Source organism: Theropithecus gelada, chromosome 5 (genome assembly GCF_003255815.1).
Source record: "Theropithecus gelada isolate Dixy chromosome 5, Tgel_1.0, whole genome shotgun sequence".
NCBI lineage: Eukaryota > Metazoa > Chordata > Mammalia > Primates > Cercopithecidae > Theropithecus > Theropithecus gelada.
In genome coordinates, this window is record NC_037672.1 from 181,682,736 (window position 1) to 181,701,443 (window position 18,708).

At 43.4% G+C, this 18,708-nt stretch overlaps 1 protein-coding gene across 5 annotated transcripts in view; it reads right to left on the bottom strand.

Moving 5' to 3' along the window:
- ACSL1 (acyl-CoA synthetase long chain family member 1) overlaps window positions 1-18,708 on the bottom strand; it is a 72,136-nt gene that overhangs the window by 14,914 nt on the left and 38,514 nt on the right. For 3 of the 5 annotated variants that reach the window (XM_025384901.1, XM_025384902.1, XM_025384904.1), the window contains exons 3-10: window positions 18,244-18,358; window positions 13,322-13,386; window positions 9,758-9,859; window positions 6,328-6,427; window positions 5,928-6,106; window positions 2,621-2,653; window positions 2,437-2,488; window positions 1,836-1,909 (exon numbers count right to left, since the gene is read on the bottom strand). In XM_025384901.1, the coding sequence (XP_025240686.1) occupies window positions 1,836-1,909; window positions 2,437-2,488; window positions 2,621-2,653; window positions 5,928-6,106; window positions 6,328-6,427; window positions 9,758-9,859; window positions 13,322-13,386; window positions 18,244-18,358 (720 nt within the window). Of the gene's footprint in view, window positions 1-1,835; window positions 1,910-2,436; window positions 2,489-2,620; window positions 2,654-5,927; window positions 6,107-6,327; window positions 6,428-9,757; window positions 9,860-13,321; window positions 13,387-18,007; window positions 18,142-18,243; window positions 18,359-18,708 lie in introns of all 5 variants that reach the window. The other 2 variants (XM_025384906.1, XM_025384905.1) reach the window with 2 other exon arrangements.

Consider the following 18,708-nt stretch of genomic DNA (forward strand, 5'->3'; position numbering starts at 1 on the left):
ATGATGATTAAACAGACAGATTAAGTTTGGACATCTGGTTTCCCTCAGAGTGGGCCTTACTTAGGGCAGGCACAGTGAGGGTTTGTATAGAATATTCATGTTTTTAACATAAAGAATTCTGGCCAAAACAGGGGGTGTCCAACAGCAGCTGCTGTCACACCAACTAAGAAATGAGGGCATTGTCGTTACCTAGGGGATGATGTACCAAGTTCTGAGCCATGCCCTTTCCTTTCCTAAAGCTGGGTCACCCTTAATAATAACGTGACAATGGATGAAAGCATCAATCCTGAGCAAACACAGCAGCCTCAGAAGCACCGGATGTGGGCTGAGCATGCTGTAATCTCAGCTTGATTGTATTCAAGTCTGACAGGCATCCCAAGTCGTACTTCTCAGGATGAAATTGTTCTATTAGTATAATGAGAAATCAGACTCCATTCTACCTATACTTTTCAACATTCTGATTTGGAACAAAAATATTGTCCATTATCATGATTAGACATTTTACAAAGCTAAGAAGACAGATATTGTAACTGATATTGTAATCAATTTGATATTATAATTGACTTTAAACAAAGTTCTGTAATCATTTGCCTCAATGAACCACCAATGCATTTTAAGTTTTCTTCGAAGGCCAATTACAACATTAAAATTTCACTTTGGTAAGGTACTAAATGTTGAACTCTGTTTAGAAAGTATACACCTTTATAAAGGGTATTTGGAAAGGGTGAGCCAAGTAAAATAAGTGTAAAATCCTTCAAAGATCAGTTTTCTGCAGCCACCAAACATGTCCATTCCCCAAAGCCATTAAGCTCAGGCTCCTGCTACAAAAATCAGAGCTACAGAATACTCCCAAAGAGACTGCAAAAGCCAATTATGTTAACTGTAAAAAAGAGTATGAGGAAAAGGCATTATATTGTTCAATAAGCACCTTTATAAAGGGCAAGTTTGGAATAGGCTCTTGGTGTTATGGACTGAATCTCATCACCTCCTTCTAAATTCATATGTTGACGTCCTAACTCCCAATGTAGATAGGGCGCTGCTGTGACTGTATTTGGAGGTAGGCTATGATCTGATAGGGCTAGTGTCCTTATGAGAAGCGGAAGAGACACCAGAGCGCTCTCTCTTCGCACATGTATGGAAGAAAGGCCATGTGAGGATACAGGAGAAGGAGACTGTCTGCAAGCCAGGAAGTCAGCCCTCACCAGAAGCCAAATTTGCCAGCAGCTGATCTTGGACTTCTAGCCTCCGGAACCGTGAGAAAATAAATGTCTGTTGTATAAGCCACCCAGTCTGTGGGTTTTTTCTTTTTTTTTTGTTATGGCAACCTGAATAGACTAAGACACTGGGTAGTAAACTTTAAAAGTAGGGGAAATTAGTTGAAGTGCAAGTCTTTAATACTTCTAGTGCAATGGAAGTCACACTGACCAAAACAGATAATAATAATTCAAAAACTTTTAGCATATCATTGCCAATTTAAAATAAATTATTTCCCAAATGCAGGGACACTGGATAAAAACACAAGACAGTCCATCTCTTCTCTGTCCTTTCTTGGACATATTTCTAGGGCAATCTCCAAATAGAGTCTCACTATATTAATGTTGCAGTGAACTTCATCTGTCAATTCACCTTAATTATCACAGAGAAAGGTTGGTGATTAGGTCCAAAGTGAAAAAAGAGAGAAGGTGGACTTGGGCCTAAAGTTCTGACCTTATCCGTATGTCACCTCGTTTCTAAATACCACACGGGCCTAACACAGTGGTGCCACCTTCAGCACTTTCATTCTCAAGGACTAATGTCAACCAGTGAGGAAAGATGACAACATCCCAAAAAGTTACCTCTGTTGCTTTCACAAAAGCTGAACAATCGCTCACTATGTTTCGATGAGTGATCAGTGCTCCTTTGGGGTTGCCTGTGGAGCACATATGAAGCAGAACAAAGTTAAAGAATGATAGAAATGAAGGAGGCCCAGAAACCCCGCATAATTAGGGCCTCGGACACCTCTACTGTTAAGATACATCGTGAAAGCCAAATGTTGAACACTAAATTCCTGAGCAACCTGCAATCCTTTCACTGACTTATCTTTAAAAACCTTTATTAATATGGGCAAATTTTAAAGGGTATACGTAGTCATAGGAGAAGAAAAACCAGAAATTGTCTCCCTGGGAGCCACCGATCTAGTCTGTCCTAGGAAGAGAGGTGAATCTAATATCACCCTCAATAAATGTTTGAGGAATTATCCGGCACTCTTGGACTCTGAGAAGATCTTACAGAGCAACAAGAAGATAGCACATAGCACAAGAAGACAGCACTGGAACAGCTTCCTTCTCTTCTGCTTTGGGTCCATCTACTGTTAGCTGAGAAGTCATCCAAAAGAGGTGGGGGAGAGTACAGACCACTGGCTGCCACATGTAGAAGCAATTCTATCTCAAAACTCACCTGTAGTGCCACTTGTGAAACAAACTACTGCAAGATCTTCAGGTGCTGGAGGCTAAAGAAGATTTAAAAAAAAAAAAAGTTGGTATAAATCAGAACAGAAAAGAGAACTAGAAACCACAAAGTACCAGGCTAGATACTGAAGACTACAAAGAGGACAGAGCAGGGTCTGACACAGTGTGCTTACCTTGGGCTTCCGTCTGTTGGCTCTTCCCAGGTCCTTAATTAGAAGAGAAAAAAAGTCATTTTAAATGGAAACGTTTTCTAACTGTAAAGGATAAGGTCATATCAAGGCACTTAAAGCTGGCTTAACTGTGCACTTCATTCACAGCTGGCTCAAAAACAGCATAATTTTCTAATTAAAGAAACTATGGCAGTTTTAATTAATCAGAACCAAAATATTTATTCATTGTTCTGAGAAGCCATTTTCCAGTTATCTCTTCTCTTACATAAAACTACATAAATGATATTAGGACTGGCCTTTGAAATAGGATGTATTAAAACACAGCAGTCAAAGTCTTTACAATGCATTTCTGGTCCCCACTTCCACTCCTTATCAGGGCCTTTAATAAAGCCCTGTTCTTAACCATAACTAGATACTGTAGATACTCTGCAGGCTCCTCAAATCAGAGCACAGTACGACCTCACCCCCGCATTCTGCACAACATCTGCAATCTGAGAAGAAAAATCAATCTCTGCTCGGTTGAAATGCTAGCCATTTTCGAGAGGCTCAAATATCTGCTCAAATATCTCCCCACCTAGAGTGGAGATAGGATTTGGGAGCCTCCAATGATAACAGGCCACAGCAGAACCTCAAAGACTATTTCCTGAATGGACTTACAGGTTAAGAATGACGCATTGCACGGGCACAGCGTTTCCCAGCGGCAGGCTTCCAGTCACTACCACTGATGGGGTTTGGTTGACTGCATGAGTGCAGTCTTGGTGGCCACTTTAATATCTATTAATTTTAACAAATGAACGATTTATATTCTTTTCCTATTAAAATGGAACAGCATGAATGAGGATATGGAATGAACATGCCATTGAACATGTTCAGTTCACATGGAAATTAGATGGATGTGCTCAGGGCTCGTTGGGTTTCTGCCCAGCATTTATTAAGTTTTCAATCTTAATTACATTTTAAATGATGTAAGTGGCAGACCACCGATTAAGAACAGGAACTAATATATCCAATTAGAGGTCAGCCAAAAGCTAAAGCAATAATTCTGTACATTTTTTTCAAAATAACCATCATTAGCTCCAGATTTCTACTTGTCTATTAAAAATTCTTACATAACTTCGGGAGATGCCCAAGTTTTGAAAAATTGATGTTAAATAAAATAAAGCACCAGTTACATACAATTTGGCTCTTAATTTATTAGGAACAAACATTATCCAAATTAGTGCACTGTTGCCACGAAGTTTCACACCCTTACATCTCTCTTACGGTATCACTTAGGAAAAATTCTGCAATTATTATTATTATTATTATTTTTTGAGACAGAGTCTCGCTCTGTCACCCAGGCTGCTGTGCAGTGGCACAATCTTGGCTCACTACAACCTCCACCTTCTGGGTTCAAGCGATTCTCCTGCCTCAGCCTCCCGAATAGCTGGGATTACAGGTGTGCGCCACCATGCCAGGCTAATTTTTTGTATTTCTAGTACGACAGTGTTTCACCATGCTGGCCAGGCTGGTCTCAACCTGACCTCATGATCCACCCACCTCAGCCTCCCAAAGTGCTGGAATTACAGGAGTGAGCCACTGCGCCTGGCCAAATACTACAATTATTAAAAAAAAAAAAAAAAAGTTGCCGTTTTTATGTTCCAAGAAAAAAAAACCACCCATAAACAAAAACTGAATTCTAGTTAATGATAAACACACTGAAGTATTTAGAGGTAATAAAATCTGCAACTTACTAAAAATGCATCAAAAAAAATAAGATGGATGGATGAATGGAGGGATAAAGTGATAAACTGATAAGTGATAAAGCAAATATACTACAATGTCAATTGGTGGTGGGTATACAGCTGTCTACTAAGCAATTCTTTCAACTGGATGTTTAAAATTTTCATAATTAAAATACTGAAAAATGTAAACATTCCAAATACAATAATTCTATTTTTGATCCGGTAAAAATATACATTAATATAAATTCAACACAAGATCAACCATAATGCTAGTTTTAAATTCTTTTTTTTAGACCTTCACCTTTCACTCAGAATATTTTTAAAAACTAAGTATAAATCATATTAAGCAGGTAAGTGTAAAACAATGTCTTCTATAATATTTTAATATAAACTTTATATTATAATCTTCAATCATCTAAATAGTTTTTAAATTTCAACATTACTTCTTTATCATACAGCAGTCAAAAAACACCAGAAAAATTCCTGCATCTATGGGGAGGGAGGGGAGAAAAAGGGAAAAAGGGAAGGTAAGGGAAAAAGAGATTACATTATAGTGAGACGGGGTTAAAAGTGAAAAAAGGGAAGCGGGGAAAAACCAGGTAACAAGCTAACTAAAACCCCAATTCAACAAGGAAGCACGTGGCTCAGCATTTACGGAATCAGTTCCATGCTACTGAGAGAGCGAGTTGGGCAGGGGCGCACACATGCACGAGAGAGAAGGTTCTATTAGAACACACGTGCTTCCCTGTGCCTACTAGGTTCCTCAGGAAAGGTTTTATGGATCCTTACTTATAGCCTCAAATTCTTTGTAGAAGGAGGAAAATTACACATAAAAATTTAAAATCCTATTTATAACAGTTTCAGAAAAATATTTCTAACTCCTTCAGAAAGAGAATGACTGACTCTATTTTCCTATGACTTGCTATGATATGTATATAAAAAGATCCTCCTCTGGTCATGCTCCTTGGATGGAACTGTAATCCAAGTCCGGCTGACGGGGATCAACTTCTTGTATCATCTGACATCAAGCACCCATGCTGAGCATGGACCACACTCATTCTCCTGGATTGGCTGCCTTTAAAGTTGTGATGGGTATGACTCTTAAAAGAGTCAATACGAAAATAAACCAAATCAAACATGTATGTTGGAAACTCACCAGGACTCTCCACGAGCCACCCAGGGAAAAGAACGATGAGGCTGATTTCTGTATTTGGCTTGGCATTAAAGACAAATTAGTAAGTAAAAGGCATTAAAGCCAAAGAAGACACAGAAACTGAAAGTTCCACCTGCCTGAAGCTGTAATTCCCATTTCTGGCATTTCCGGGCACAGCTTGTCAGTGCTCTGGAATAAATATTTGAGTGCTGAAAGCACTTGGGTAAGGTGTGATGTGTTAACACTGGGCACACATGTAGAATCCTGTCTCCAGCAATGAGACAGAAATTTCTGCTCTCTTTCATGGGTCGCGGAGGCGACCGGCCAGCGCTGGGACTGCACGATGGCACTAGATAGCACTGGATAGCACGTGTGAGCCAACATGTCCCCGGGAAAGCCTTCGGGGAAGGAGGCGGGGGAACTGCGAACTCACCTCCATCGCCTTCAGGCTGATGATTTCCACCCCACACTTCTGGCCTCGTTCTACCAGTTCACTGCCGTAGGCATCCATGAGAACTATGATTTTAAGGCTTGGTGTTAACTTATTTTCTACACCCTCTAGTAAGAGTTCGGCCTTCTCTGGCTTGTCCACAAAAACCAGAGAGAGCTCAGCTGTAAATGAAAAGATACAATGAAGAATAAGCTCTGGGATGTTAAAGGATTGACTCTGTCATATCCAGCACAAGGATACTTGAAGTACTACATTCTTTGGATAAAAAGGTAAATATACATTTACATGTAAAATCTTTGTCAAATCAAATGTAAGCAAATGTAAAGTCACTGATCCTAACCAATAACTATGCCAATAATCCAGGCAAAGATCACAGACGTACCTTTGTTGACTATGTACGTTACGGCTTCGTTTCCAAGGGTATCATAAAGTGGAACGATCACCATCGAATAAGCAAAGCATCCTTGTTCAATAATCACCCACTAAACAAACAGTAAAGGTCAGGGAGAGAAAACAAGATGTCATCATGGAATCAATAAGGAGAACAATACTCAAGAGAGAGTCAACGTGAAAGCCTTTGACGCAGCAAAATTAACATTTGTGTTATCTACTACTCTGTGCCAGGTGCTACGAGGGATTCAGAATGAGAACAAAACACTTGCCCCATTCTTAAAAAGAAATTAAGGCCAGGCACGCTGGCTCACACCAGGAATCCCAGCACTTTGGGAGGCCAAGGTGGGGGGAATCAGTTGAGCCAGGAGTTCAAGACCAGCCTGGGCAACATGGCAAAACCCTGCCTCTACAGAAGTTATCTGGACATGGTGGCACACACCTGCAGTCACGGCTACTTGAGAGGCTGAGGCGGGAGGATTGCTTGAACCCAGAAGGTTGAGGCTGCAGTGAGTTGTGATCACACCAATGCACTCCAGCCTGGGTGACAGAGTGAGATCCTGTATATATGTATGTATGCACAAAGAGAGGGAGGGAAGGAGGGAAGGAAGGAAAGAGAGAGAGAGAAAGAAAGAGGAGAGAGAGGACAGACAGAGAAAGATGAGAGATTGAGAAAGAAAAGAAAAAAGAAAGGAAAGGAAAAGGACAGAAAGAGAGAAAGAAAGAAAGAGAAATTAAAATCTGCCTGAAGAATTGAGGCAAATATGTTAAAAGATAATTAGCAATATCAGATAGTGACTGATTCAAGATAAGAAAGTCCACCATTGGCCAAGGTAGTTACAGATGCCACTGGGAGGGTGTAACTGAGATTGCCTTTGGAAAGAGAAAGAAAAAGAGAGAGAGAGAAAGAGACAGAGATGGAGGCAGGGAGATGCTAACAGAGGGGACGGCAGGATCAAAAGCAGAGGGTTAGAGCGATGCGACTGGCACAGACGGTTCTGGCTGGAGAGCAGGGGGCAGCCCCTGAGAGTTTCTCACAAAACAGTGGCTGTGGGGCTCAAGGAAGATCCCTCTGGCAGCAGGGCACTGTATGCCCTGGAATAGGGGAAGGAGTGCCTTGTCTAGCAGCAAAACTGTTTTGAGAACATCCCTCTAGAAAAGTGAAGGAAGGAAGTGAGACGATAACTGGCCACACTGCCACAGCAGTAAGACGTCTCTGACGGCACTGGCCACATAGCCACTGCCCTCCCTACTGGACTAAGGTGAAAGACCGCTCTCTCACTATCATACCCAAGGGCACCCCACTGCCTCCGGCTGCACTTTTCTAAGGAAATCATCTGCAGAGCTCTGACACACAGGACAGATAAAGGCACAGCCGGGGGAAGGGGGCACAACCCACTCACATCCACTTGGCCTGGAAATGGGCTTCTGAGTTTCGGTGTTTTCCCGGAAGGAATTTTCAGCCAACAACAGAGAGATCAGGTCCAAGCTCCTTAGGCACACGTGATGCTTAAGGAAGGCTCTCTTTCCTGCCACTCTGCCACATGAAAATGCTCCACTCCCAGACACAGGTGTGAACGTGGCCATTCCCTTGGCCTCCCCACCCCTATTTCCTTCGAGATTCTACGCAGGTGCCACCTCCAGGAAGCCTTCCTTGACTGAGCTCCCATAATCCTTCTGCCCTGCAACCACACGTACCACATGACACAGAAAGCACCCGTGTTTAGGTCTTTCCTTATGTGGTACCTCAGAAGAAGGGCTGAGTTACTGTGCTTTGGCACCCCCACACAGTGTCTGACATATAGTAGGTGCTCAGCAAACATTTGTTGAACGAACTCGTAAGTATAGGAAAGAACCTACTTCTTGAAGAGATTCGTTCTGCAGTTCTAGATTCATGATAAAATTCCACCAAAACAAACATTTTGATGTGTTCATTTGGGATGGAAAAAACTAAATTCTACAAAGCCCAGTCATAGTCCAGCTGTGGAGAATGCTGTTTTCCCCTTGAAAGACCACAAAACTCTAAAGAAGGCACCTTTATTTATTTAAAAAAAAAAAAAGTCAGTAGCACAGGAATTGTGTCAACATGTCTTCTGGCCACAAGCAGGTATAAGAATAAATTCGATTTCTTCAAGCCAGATGCTTCCATTTTTCCAGGCCAGCTAGATCTACTAATCTGTTGAGTCACACCATAAGCTATACTTCCAAAAGAGCTGCTCATTTAAACTCAATTTCTGATATGTTTTGGCGGTGTCCCCACCCAAATCTCAACTTGAGTTGTATCTCCCAGAATTCCCACGTGTTGTGGGAGGGAGCCAGGGGGAAGTAATTGAATCACGGGGGCTGGTCTTTCCCAGTTATTTTTGTGATAGTAAGTTTCATGAGATCTGATGGGTTTATCACGGGTTTCTGCTTTTGTTTCTTCCTCATTTTTCTCTTGCTGCCACCATGTAAGAAGTGCCTTTCACCTCCTGCCGTGATTATGAGGCCTCCCCAGCCATGTGAAACTGCAAGTCCAATTAAACCTCTTTTTCTTCCCAGTCTCAGGTATGTCTTTATCAGCAGCGTGAAAACAGACTAATACACTTTTACACACTGGTTTACGGAAACCGTGCTGGGCCTAGACCGCCAATGACAGACTGCGCAAATGAAGGCCGGCTAGCGCTGAGTACTGTCCCCATCACCCATGGTATTTTAAACTCTGGAAACCAACCAGAAGGAAAGCCTCATACCTTTCAGAAAGGAAAAAAAAAAAGCAGCCTGCTATTAACAAAAATGTATCTAAATCTCTCTATAACTTATTAATGCCATTTTTCTAACCACAGAGGTGACTCTTAAAGTAAAAAATCTCCTTTGTTAGTTATCTGTTCTAAGGATTTTGTTGGGGAACCTGGTTTAAAAAAACTAAAATAATCCCCCCCAGAAAAGTGATTTCTCTTTTCTCTTAAAGGCGATTAAAAGGCCCTGGTTCAGCTTTTCTTTTCTTTTCTTTTTTTTTTTGAGATGGGAGTTTTGCTCTTGTTGCCCGGACTGGTGGCTCACCACAACCTCTGCCTCCCAGATTCAAGCGATTCTCCCGCCTCAGCCTCCTGAGTAGCTGGGATTATAGATGTGTGCCACCAGGCCTGGCTAATTTTGTATTTTTAGTAGAGATGAGGTTTCTCCATGTTGGTCAGGCTAGTCCGGAACTCCTGACCTCTGGTAACCCACTCACCTCAGCCTCCCAAAGTGCTGGGATTACAGGTGTGAGCCACTGCGCCCAGCCCTGGTTCAGGTTTTTGTATGTGTAACTTTCTAAGGTGTAACGCAAAGCTATACTTTTAGTAGCAATCAGACTACAAAATCTGGTCTCTAGCAGAAGTTAGGCTCTTACATTGGAGAATTCTCCAAATCATGCACAGCAAGTACCTACTGGGTCATACCTCAGGTCTATTTTGAGCAAAGATGCCAATGAACTGATCTGGGGTGGCCGTGAAGCCCTTCTGGATCAGCGCTGAGCCTAGGCACTCCGACATTTCTGCAACCTAAAATGGAGAGGAGAAAGTCAGAAACAGATTGTGCCCCAACTCCAGAAACAAAGCTGACCAGAGGACAGGCTTACATCTCAGCCAGCACGCAATGCTGCACACAGAAGGGGAGAGGGAACACGCAGGCATTCCTTTATTGGTAGGTTTTTTGGTAAAACACAAGGTTTTATTCACAAGAAATCAGAATTAAGAGAACTGACCGCAGGGTTCCTTCTGCAAAGCAAATTAATCTTATCCCAACGGCTGCAGGTCACAGATAATTATATGGCAAGGCTTCTTACACAGTTTTTTCTATTTTAGTTTTATAAAATTATAAAAATAGTAGAGAGATGGATTTTTTTAAATTTATAAAGCAGCCAAAACTTGTTTATTTGGTATAAACACAGAAACAGCAACTTTTGAGAGACCTATAAAAAATAAGAGCAAGCTATTATCCTGAAGTTCTACAATTATGTTCTTAAGAACGTATTCTTAGGAAACAATTCAATCTCAGGAGGAGGTTTTTAAAAGCCTACATATAGGCTAGGCATGGTGGCTCACGCCTATAATCCCAGCACTTTGGGAGGCCGAGGCGGGCAGATCACTTGAGGGAGTTCAAGGCCAGCCTGGCCAACATGGTAAAACCCCGTCTCTACTGAAAATACAAAAATTAGCCAGGCATGTGGCGTGCACCTGTAATCCCAGCTACTCAGGAGGCTGAGGTAGAAGAATTGCTTGAACCCAGGAGGTGGAGTCTGCAGTGCACTGAGATCATCCCACTGCACTCCAGCCTGGGTGACAGAGTGAGATTCCATCTCAAAAAAAAAAAAAAAACCTACGTATAAACATATGCAAATATTTCAAAATTATTGCATCAAAAATCTCTAGGGTAAAAAACCTAATCATGGCTGGTGATTAAGTAAATGATGGTAAATCACTAAGAAAATGCTACATGGTTAGTTAATATTATAATTGTGAAAACTATATCAAACTTAGGACAATATTATAATGATAAGCAACACATGTAAATATAAAAATGCATATTATAATAACTAAGTAAAAATTGGTAGGTTTGCAAAATTCGGCAGGGTTATCCTATCCTCTCCCCGTTCCTACCCCAAATAAATCAAAATTTTTAAAAAATCTTAAACTTTGCAGTTCTTTTTTTCTTTTTTTTTTTTTTTTTGAGATGGAGTCTCACTCTGTTGCCCAGGCTGGAGTGCAGGGGCATGGTCTTGGCTCACTGCAACTTCCGCCTCAAGGGTTCAAGCAATTCTCCCTGCCTCAGCCTCCAGAGTAGCTGGGATTACAGCACCTGCCACCACATCGTATTTTTCAGTAAAGACAGGGTTTTGCCATGTTGGCCAGGTTGGTCTTGAACTCCTGACCTCAGGTGATCTGCCCTCCTCGGCCTCCCAAAGTGCTGGGATTATAGGCATGAGGCATACCGTGCCTGGCCTGGAGTTATTTTCTTTATTCTCAGTTGACAAATTGTCAAGAGCACTCTTAAAGCACACCCATACCCATAGGAAGTAAGGCCACACCTACTCCTGGCCTGGAACCCTACTTTCTGGGCCTTGGCACCATCCTGGCCCTGCCTATGGGGAACAGAGTGATCATGGTAAGGTGACAATAGGATGACACAAACAGGTTCACTACTACCCTCTCCTTCACAGATGAGTTCAAAAGTCTCGGTTGCATTTAGGGAATCGGAACCTGAGAAATACCTGCAATTGGATGCTACATAGCTGGTAAATATGATTGAATAATACACGCACATTTATATTTCTAGATCGGTCATACATTCTTAAAAACAAAAAACAAAAAAAAACAAACCCCTTTAAGGCATTCCTAGTCACCAAAAGGTCATATTCATTGGATGATTGAAAAAGAAAAAAAAAAAGATTTGAATGTACAAATCCAAAGTTGGCTTTAGTTTTGTATCTTCACCCGCTTCCAAATGAAGCGTGCAAGGCATAGATTCACACCTTCAGAAACCCCAGTGATTTTCCATCTGCCTTGAAAATGCCAATCTGCAATGGATGTGTCTTCTCTCTTCCAGCCAATAAACAACAGAAGTAACTCAGGAGACACAGAGGACTCCATGACGCCTCAGGATCATCACACACAACACACGCATGTTCAACACACACAGGCTGTTCTTACACTTGTGAAAATGAGGGATCCTGGAAACTAGTATTTACGCAGGAAACTTGGCCTCTGGTAGGACAGAATAAAAATGGGAAATCCTTCCAGTCATGTGAGCTACCGCTCCTAGCTCCTTCTACAGTGGAGGTGTGAGAAGTCGCTTCCCCATCTCTTGAGAGACAGACGAACACCTCTCAAGCAAAGCCTTCTGCATCCTGTCAACCCCAGAGGACGGACGGGGAAAATCACGCACTTCAGTCTGAGAACAATCCACACACTCTGCAAACACACTCTGCAGCTGCAGAGAACAATCCCTTCCACAGACGCACCCCAAATACACCAGCCCCTAAACTGCCCATCACACAAAACCCAGAAGAAGCAAGTGCATTTGTATTCAGGAATCCGCATGATTACCTGCCCCTAGAGCAGGAGAGGGGGAGCCAGGGGCGGGAGCCTTTCCTGGACAGCTGTGTGGAAGCAGCAGGCAGCAAAGCAGAGCTGGCATGTCTGGGGCACCTGCCTGTCCCGGGGTGCTGTGTGCACTGGGGAAGAACCGTGGCATCCACATTCATTGTAATCATGACAAAAAAATAAATAAATAAACAGCAACATCCTCCTACACTTCTACTGCCACTCATGAACTGCTGTTTCGACAGTTGTAGCCATTGATGGGTGGGGACTAGAGACTGACAAGGGTCACCACACTCAGATCCCAGCTTCCTTTGTGCTTATACAGTAACACAAGTGTCTTCCCCGAACATCTGTGTTCCTCCCTGCGGCTGCCCTGGGGGTGTCACACAGGTGGTGAGTTGGCCAAGCACAGCTTTGAGGGTCAGGAGCACGCACCAGGAAAGCCCACACAAGAGGCTGCAGGCCTTGCTTCTGGTCCTGGTTCTGCCACTAACCAGCTATGACCTGGGGTGAGTCACCTCTCTTCCTGAGACAGGTCCTCCTCCTCCATCAAATGAGGACATGCTTCCACGTTCTGGCTTCTGAGTTTTTCTAGTACCCCTCAAGTGGAGAGGAATAATCCTATCCCGCCAGGGGAACTGGGAGAGTTTCTAAAATTTTATCTTAAAAATTATACTCGACTTCACAATGTATCCACATCAGCTTTGAAATACAGTGCTTTGAACCACTAGCTAAATTCCTTAACTTGTTCTCCCCAAACCTTTGTGTCAAGTTTCTCCTTGGACGCCCCATGCTTACGGCAAGGCTCTGAGCTGGTCCAGCACATACACTTTGGAGCAACCTTCTGGCTCCAAGAATTCACATACGGAAGCATCCCTGCTTGCAAGAGGAGTTCACAGAGCCTGTTTCATACAAACTCACCTGTTTGTATGAAAGCCATTCATAGGGTTGGTCTGGTTTCCGAGAGCCTAAACAAGGGCCATTATCTAAAAAACAGAGAAAAAACAATGGATGGGCTGAACATACATACATATTCCCAGATTTTAATTTGTATCCCAGCCCCACCCTACTAAACATCAGCTAGACTCTACTTTAGTCCTCAGATAAGTAGATGGGGCTTCAGATTGGAAATGTTTTCTCCCTCAGTTTTGGTCTGATTTTTTCTTTGCTGGTTTACTTCTGTTTTGTTTAAGTGGGGCAGGAGAGGGGGATGAGGGGAGAAATGGCAAAATCCAACTCTTTTTTTTTTTTTTTTTTTTTGAGGCGGAGTCTTCACTCTGTCCCCCAGGCTGGAGTGCAGTGGCACCATCTCGGCTCACTGCAAGCTCCGCCTCCCGGGTTCGCGCCATTCTCCTGCCTCAGCCTCCCGAGTAGCTGGGACTACAGGCGCCCGCCACCGCGCCCGGCTAATTTTTTTTGTATTTTAGTAGAGACGGGGTTTCACCTTGTTAGCCAGGATGGTCTCGATCTCCTGACCTCGTGATCCGCCCGCCTCGGCCTCCCAAAGTGCAGGGATTACAGGCGTGAGCCACCGCGCCCGGCCTCAAAATCCAACTCTTAAGGGCACTTAATTTGTGATTCCTCTTTAACACCCTACTGCTTTAGACCAGGAGTCAGCAGATGAGTGGTGAAGAGATCCTGCTGTAGTGGTAAAGGGATACCTTTTCAGAAGAGGTCTTCATCAAAACTTTTCAAGAAGTCTAAAGCATTCTAACTTAGAATACGGAAAGGAAAATATAATTCTTTATGTGTCCAAATTTTGATGACCAAAGGTATCAAGAATTACCTGGAATCCTAGTTACATGGGTGAAGTCGTGATTGCAGAAGAACAAAAACAAAGAAAAGATGCGAAGTGAGGGGACGTGAAGTGCCATTTGTGAAGCAAAAGGAAATATCGAGATGTTTCCCGATTCCCATTGAGGTTTCGAAGAAGCAAAAGGGGACCATAGTGCATCTGGCTTTAGCACGTTAGGTCTGAGTGTTCGTGAGGAGGCTCTGATTTGACGTGAGGACCTAAGGAAGTAGGACGGAAGGCAGGGCTTCCGTCCTACTTCCCCATCACACAGATCATGCCCCAGACAACAACAGTGTGCGGCACACACAGATTCAGGAGTCAGCCACGCGGCTGGGGAGGACGCAGGCCGGACACACTGACTTCTTTGCCATCCCTAAAAACAGTCCTGATGAAAACAGGGTTATTCTCGGACCCTCTCCAATTTACAGAGACTGTAACAAGGGCCATACAAGATGAGTTCAATCAGATGCTGTTTCCAGATGGGAAAAAAAATTGCATTAGCCATATGAAATGATGCGATTTTATTCCTCAAAAACAGAGAAGGGCACACTGCAGCCAAGGGCCAAATCAGGCCCACCACCTGTTTTTGTGGACACAGTGATAGTGGCACACAGCCACACTGATTCATTTTTGTTCTGTGTAAGGCTGCAGTTGAGTAGTTGCAACCAAGACCATATGGCACCAAAGCCAAAAATATTTACTATCAGACTTTTTACAGAAAACCTATGCCAACTCCAGCTTTAGAACTAGTCGGTTAAGCTGCAGGCTCACCGGGGGAACTTAATACTAAACCCACGCTCTATTCTACCCAGGCTCTACAATTTTTTATTCAATTGAATAGGGATGGGGCCTGGGTCTCAGTATTTTCCAGGAGTTCCCCGATGGCACAAAAGTGCAGCTAGAGATGAGAGCCACTGAGAAGCAGGGAGCTCAATCTTTACAAATGGCTTCCTTGGTGCAATTTTAAAGTACGAGGTTTAAAACCTCTAGGTGGGCTTCTTCTATCATTCAACAAACTTCTGACCCCTTATCCAAATGCTGAGTCTTGCTCTTTTGTAGAAGTTTAACTCTACAGTAGCCTAAGAAAATCAAAGCTTAGAATAAAAAGATCTTCTGGAAAAATAAAAATAAAAAAGGAAGTAAATTGAGACCTGCAAAGCAGCTCCCTTCAATGAGTACAGATCAAGAAGACTGGACTCACTTTCCTTCACCTTCTCCGACACATCCATAGGACTTTCGTTTTCCAGGGGGAGCAAGTGACCAAAGAAAAGTTACGTGACTTGTCTTCAGATCAGGGGAGAGTCAAAAGCATAATGTAAGTCACCACACTCCTCGATGAATGTATATACACTTACATGTATACAGCAGGTCCTCAAATAACGGCATTTCATTTGCACGTTCTCCCCACATCTGTGTGGTTTTTCCTGGGAACTCTGGCTTCCTCCCACATCCCAAAGCTGTGCCTGTGAGGTGATCTGGTGCATCTCCACGGTCCTAGTGAGTGTGAGTGTGAGTGGGTGTGAGTATGAGTCTCCCTACGATGGGAGGGTGTCCTGGCCAGGGCAGTTCCCCCCTGACATCCTCAGCTGCCCAGATGGCTCCAGTCACCCATGACCCTGAACTGGAATAAACAGGTAAATATTTATCTTACTTGTTTGTATTAATTGTTCCTAAATGTATGTAGCACTCACATTTATTTCAATGTTTAATATAAGAAGTGTGGTGTTTATTTAGAAGTTTGGTGATGTTTTTGTGACTAGAAATATGCTTGTTCATATCAATTAGCCTATGAGAAAATTGGTTTCATTATAGTCGTTTTCAAGTTGCAGTTTCCAAGAACTGCACATGCTCTGTGATGGTGGTAAAGAACACGAACACGAACACACACACACACTCTGCTTCATGTGCCACATGTTAGGCTGATCCACCTGATGGATATTTACTATCACAGACAAATCCTGACCTTGACACCAACTTTGAAAATGTTCATAAATTAAATAACACACAAGTAAGCTTGCTCTTCCTTTGTAATGGGCTTAATGCACCTGCTATGGGAACACTGGGACAAACTCGCCAAGCTGAGACATCCAGTTACCAGTGTTAAGCAAAAAACAACAGGCTTTTTTTTTTTTTGTTTTTTTTTGAGACGGAGTCTCGCTGTGTCATCCAGGCTGGAGTGCAGTGGTGCAATCTCGGCTCACTGCAACCTCCACCTCCCCAGTTAAAGCAATTCTCCTGCCTCAGCCTCCTGAGTAGCTGGGATTACGGACACGTGCCACCATGCCCAGCTATTTTTGTATTTTCAGTAGAGATGGAGTTTCACCATGTTGGTCAGGCTGGTCTCGAACTCCTGACCTCGTGATATGCCCGCGTCGGCCTTCCAAAATGCTGGGATTACAGGCGTGAGCCACCACACCCGGCCAATAGGCACTTCTTGAGTGCATATTACATGCAACATATCATGAGGGATAGAGCCAGCAATACCACATGGTTCCTGACCACAAAGGGATTACAATCTAGCTAGCAGTGGCCCAAATAAAAGCTAAGCATCAGAGGATTTAAATAACAAAGCACAGATTCCAAGACCATTTTTAGAGAAGTACTTGGTATAAGCAAAAATGAAGTGGCTAAAACAGAAAGAGGGGTGGAGAAACCAGAGGTACTCCCTCCTTCACTGAGGATGAATTAGTGGGGCGCTCACTGTGTGCCAGGCACTGTCAATGCTGTGAAAAGAGATGACTGACAGCCACCCTGTTCTCAAGGAGCCCGGGCTAGGGGGGCAGAATGCCAGGTGAACACCTCTGTGCCATCAGGGTTTATGCGGAAGGAATATAACGTGCTGGAAGGGAAAAGGGAAGAAACACCTCACTGGGAGGTAGGGGATGAAAATGATAGACTAGGAAGGTTTTAGAGAAAAGGTGAAATGCACAGAGTTTTAAAAGATTAAAGAATACATCAAGCGTCCAGGCTGGGGGTAGAAAGAGGCTTTATGATCAAGAAAAAAAAGTGCATGGCTGGGCATGGTGGCTCAGGCCTGTAATCCCAGTATTTTGGGAGGCCGAGGCGGGTGGATCACTGAGGTCAGGAGTTTGAGACCAGCCTGGCCAACATGTTGAAACTCCATCTCTACTAAAAATACAAAAATTAGCCAGGCGAGGTAGTGGGCGCCTGTAATCCCAGCTACTCGGGAGGCAGAGGCAGGAGAATCACTTGAACCTGGGAGGTGTAGGTTGCGGTGAGCCAAGATCACGCCATTGCACTCCAGCCTGGGCAACAAGAACAAAACCCCGTCTCAAAAAAAAAAAAAAAAGTGCACAAGTCTGGGCACGGTGGCTCACACCTGTAGTCCCAGTACTTTGGGAGGCTGAGGCAGGAGGCTCACTTGAGGCCAGAAGTTTGAGTCCAGCCTGGGCAACATAGCAAGACCCCATTTCTAAAAAACAAAATAAAACTGCACAAAGGCTCAGGGCTGGGGAGAGAACAGAGGTAGTCGTGGCTCTGCAGGAAGTTCAGTATGACCTGAGAGCCATATACAGGAGGCCTGGGAGGGACAGAGGCTGGAAAGGAGGTATGCTGGATATCACAGGGTTTCTTACGCCACAGTTAATAATTAAGGGTAATCCCATGAGCCAACATTTCCCAAGTGTCTCTAACAGAACACTGCCATCCTGGGATGTCAGTATTTCTTTCTCAAAATATGGGTCTCTTGGTCAAGTAAGCATGAAAAATGCTGGATTGGAACCAGTTTAACAGACCTCTTTATTGCAGGAAACGTCAGAGCCTACTGTGCACTGGTGTAACATGTGACTCACCATAAAATACTGAATGTGACACTCACATATTTGACCATGGAGCCCCGGGGCCATAGGGAACATCTACAGGGTCCAGTGAGCTTTGGGACAGACTCTGGGGAAGTTACAGTGGACACAGAGGGGCCTGACCGATACTAAGGCGGCGAAAGATAGAGCAAATGTGCATTTCTGAAAGGCCACTCGTTCTTCATGAAACACAGCAAGCAGCAGCCACGCAAACGCAGGAAAATGCTTACTTGACACCTGTATTCCCCTCTGGAAACCTTCATATAACGTTGTGACATCCTCATAGAAATACACCAAGGGTTCGTCGCTGTCAAGCAGTGCGGATCTTCGTGCACCACCACTGCCCTATCCAAGAAGAAAGGGGGCGTGTTAGAAGGCGATGAAATACGTACGCGCTGTGGAATGGCTAAATCAAGCTAATTAACATATCCATTCCTTTACATCCTTATCACTTACTTGCAGTGAGAACACTTAAAATCTATTCTCTTAGTAATTTCAGGTATATGATACATTGTTATTAACTACAGTCACCAACTAATAATGCACATAGTCACCATTTTAATTAAAAATAGATGTCCCGAACTCGTTCCTCCTATTATACACCATAAATACATATAATTTGTATTTGTCCATTAAAAAAATAAATAAAATGCTTAAAAATTAAATACAAAGTCTAACACGCCCCTGTGGTAGCC